The 2,170-nt window shown below is 45.3% G+C and overlaps 1 protein-coding gene across 1 annotated transcript; it reads left to right on the plus strand.

Moving 5' to 3' along the window:
- The first annotated feature begins 360 nt into the window (after positions 1 to 360).
- On the plus strand, positions 361 to 1,704 carry LOC126260343 (putative gustatory receptor 28a). The gene has a single exon (XM_049957667.1). The coding sequence runs from the start codon at positions 361 to 363 to the stop codon at positions 1,702 to 1,704; it is 1,344 nt and encodes a 447-aa protein (XP_049813624.1).
- Positions 1,705 to 2,170: the final 466 nt, after the last annotated feature.

Consider the following 2,170-nt stretch of genomic DNA (forward strand, 5'->3'; position numbering starts at 1 on the left):
TGTCCATACCGTCGGTTGTCAGGCACCTGAGAAACAGCAGCGACAGTGCTGTTTGCTTTCTCACAAATTTATTAGTATTTGACCCATGTTTAAAGTCCTTTCCTTCCTAACCACTATTGATCTCCAACAACCGTTTTCTGATTACGAAGGAGATGGCCCGTAACAGCCGATGTGACTACGCTTTCTGTAATAACTAAGCAAACACGCAGCTCTAGTGGAAAACCTCTAAATGGAAAGGAGGAGCAGATTTCGTTTCGTTTATCTTTGAGATATCTCATGAGAAGTTCTTGAAGAACCAGTAAGTGACGTACGTTCTCTGCGTCGAGTGGATACTACCGACACTATATCCTATTATTAACAATGAAGGCTGAATGGAAAATATCTGGATCTCTGAAGAACTTCTTGTTACTCTGCAGAATAGCAGGTGTGATGCCAGTGTCATACAGCCTGTCTGATAAGAAATTTAAAGTTTCTCTTCCAGCGCGAATCTACAGCACTGCTTTGAGTTTGTTGTTCCTCGTCATGTCTATTAACTCTGTGTTTGTGGTTATGCCTTCGTCATACAGGGATGTGTTTGATATGGCTAAGTATGCCGATGCTGTCAACTTAGCTCTGGGCACAGTAGCAGCCGTAGTTTCAATCACTCGTAGTGCTGCTTTGAAACAAGGAAGTGTGGATTCCTTCAGCGAGAAAATCACTGCAGTGGATTCTATTCTGTTCGCAAGGTACAACAAGGAATGGGACTTTGCTACCTTGCTTTTGGCCTTTCAATTAATTATTATAGCAGTGTGCTGGCCGTTGTTTTATGGCTTTATACTGTACTTTTTTGTGAATCAGACGGGTCTCGAGTTCTTGCTACCTGGCTTCTATATGCATATCATAAGAACACTTACCGTCTTACAGTTCAGCAACATCAATATCCTTTTAGCAAGAAGATTTAGAGCCGTTAACAACTGGCTTATCTATTCATTCAAGATCGATGATGAGAAACAACTCGATTCCGGCATACTGGGAACACTTGAAGATTTGTATCGTCACAATGGTAATGGACTTCCCTGGACTGACTCGTTAGCGATCTTTGCTGAATATCACTTTATGCCAGAAAGTACGCCCAGACTGGCAATACAGGACACACTTAAAAGAAATGCGGCTCTTGGTGATACTACACGCCTTACGAGTGCCAGAGTGATGCATTTTATCCTATGTGACGTCAGTAAGAGCGTCAGCAATGCGTATGGCGTCCAGAACCTTCTGGAAGTGGTGAGCTGTTTTGTGAGCACAGTCATATATCTATACATGACGCTGGTTACTTTGTTGAACATAAAGGACATCTGGCTGGGACAATCCAAATTTGCCGTGGTGATGATGTACTCTGTGTGGGGTCTCTACCAGCTGTTACGGGTCGCCCTTATATCCTGGTCTGCGAACGTTGTGGCGAAAGAGGCAACTAGGACAGAACAGCTGGCACTGAAGCTGCAGCTGCTGGCTCGCGACAGAGTGCGCGTGTTGCAGCTGCTGGTAACGCAGGCGGCTCGCGTCCGTCCCAATTACACTGCAGCTGGGTTCTTCACTCTGGATCTGCCACTGCTGTACACGTTCTCTGGCGGGGTCGCAGCTTACCTCGCCATCCTGGTGCAGTTCAGTTTGTCTGACGCCTACCAGCAGCGCAGTTTTGCTAACGTATCCACTGTTGCCAAAATTTAATACTGTAGTGTAGTGGTGATTTACTTATACATTCTGAATAGGTATTGGGTATTCAGCCAAGTGTTATCGTCTAAAAGGAGCGATGTTACTGCAAGACGACTTCTTCCTATCTCCAGGCGTTCCTGACGGCTGGGTGATATCTGCTGGGAACCGCCTTTCTTGCCACATGGACGACATCACCTACAAGACTTTCTGCAACGCCTGAATTATCCGCACTGGAACATCAAAGTCACGACGGAGGTAGACGAAAACCATCAACCTCTATTTCTGGATGCGCTCCTCAAACGAAGACCAGATGGCACATTAGGGAACAGCGTCAACTGTAAACCGTCACATAAATATTTGTATTTGTATGTTTCCGGCTGTCATGCCTCTTCACAACGAGAAGATGCACAGAATATACGAAATCTCGGACTGTGACAGTCTAGAAAATGAGTTCCAGCACTTACAGGAAGTGTTACACACG

This window comes from Schistocerca nitens, chromosome 5 (genome assembly GCF_023898315.1).
Source record: "Schistocerca nitens isolate TAMUIC-IGC-003100 chromosome 5, iqSchNite1.1, whole genome shotgun sequence".
NCBI lineage: Eukaryota > Metazoa > Arthropoda > Insecta > Orthoptera > Acrididae > Schistocerca > Schistocerca nitens.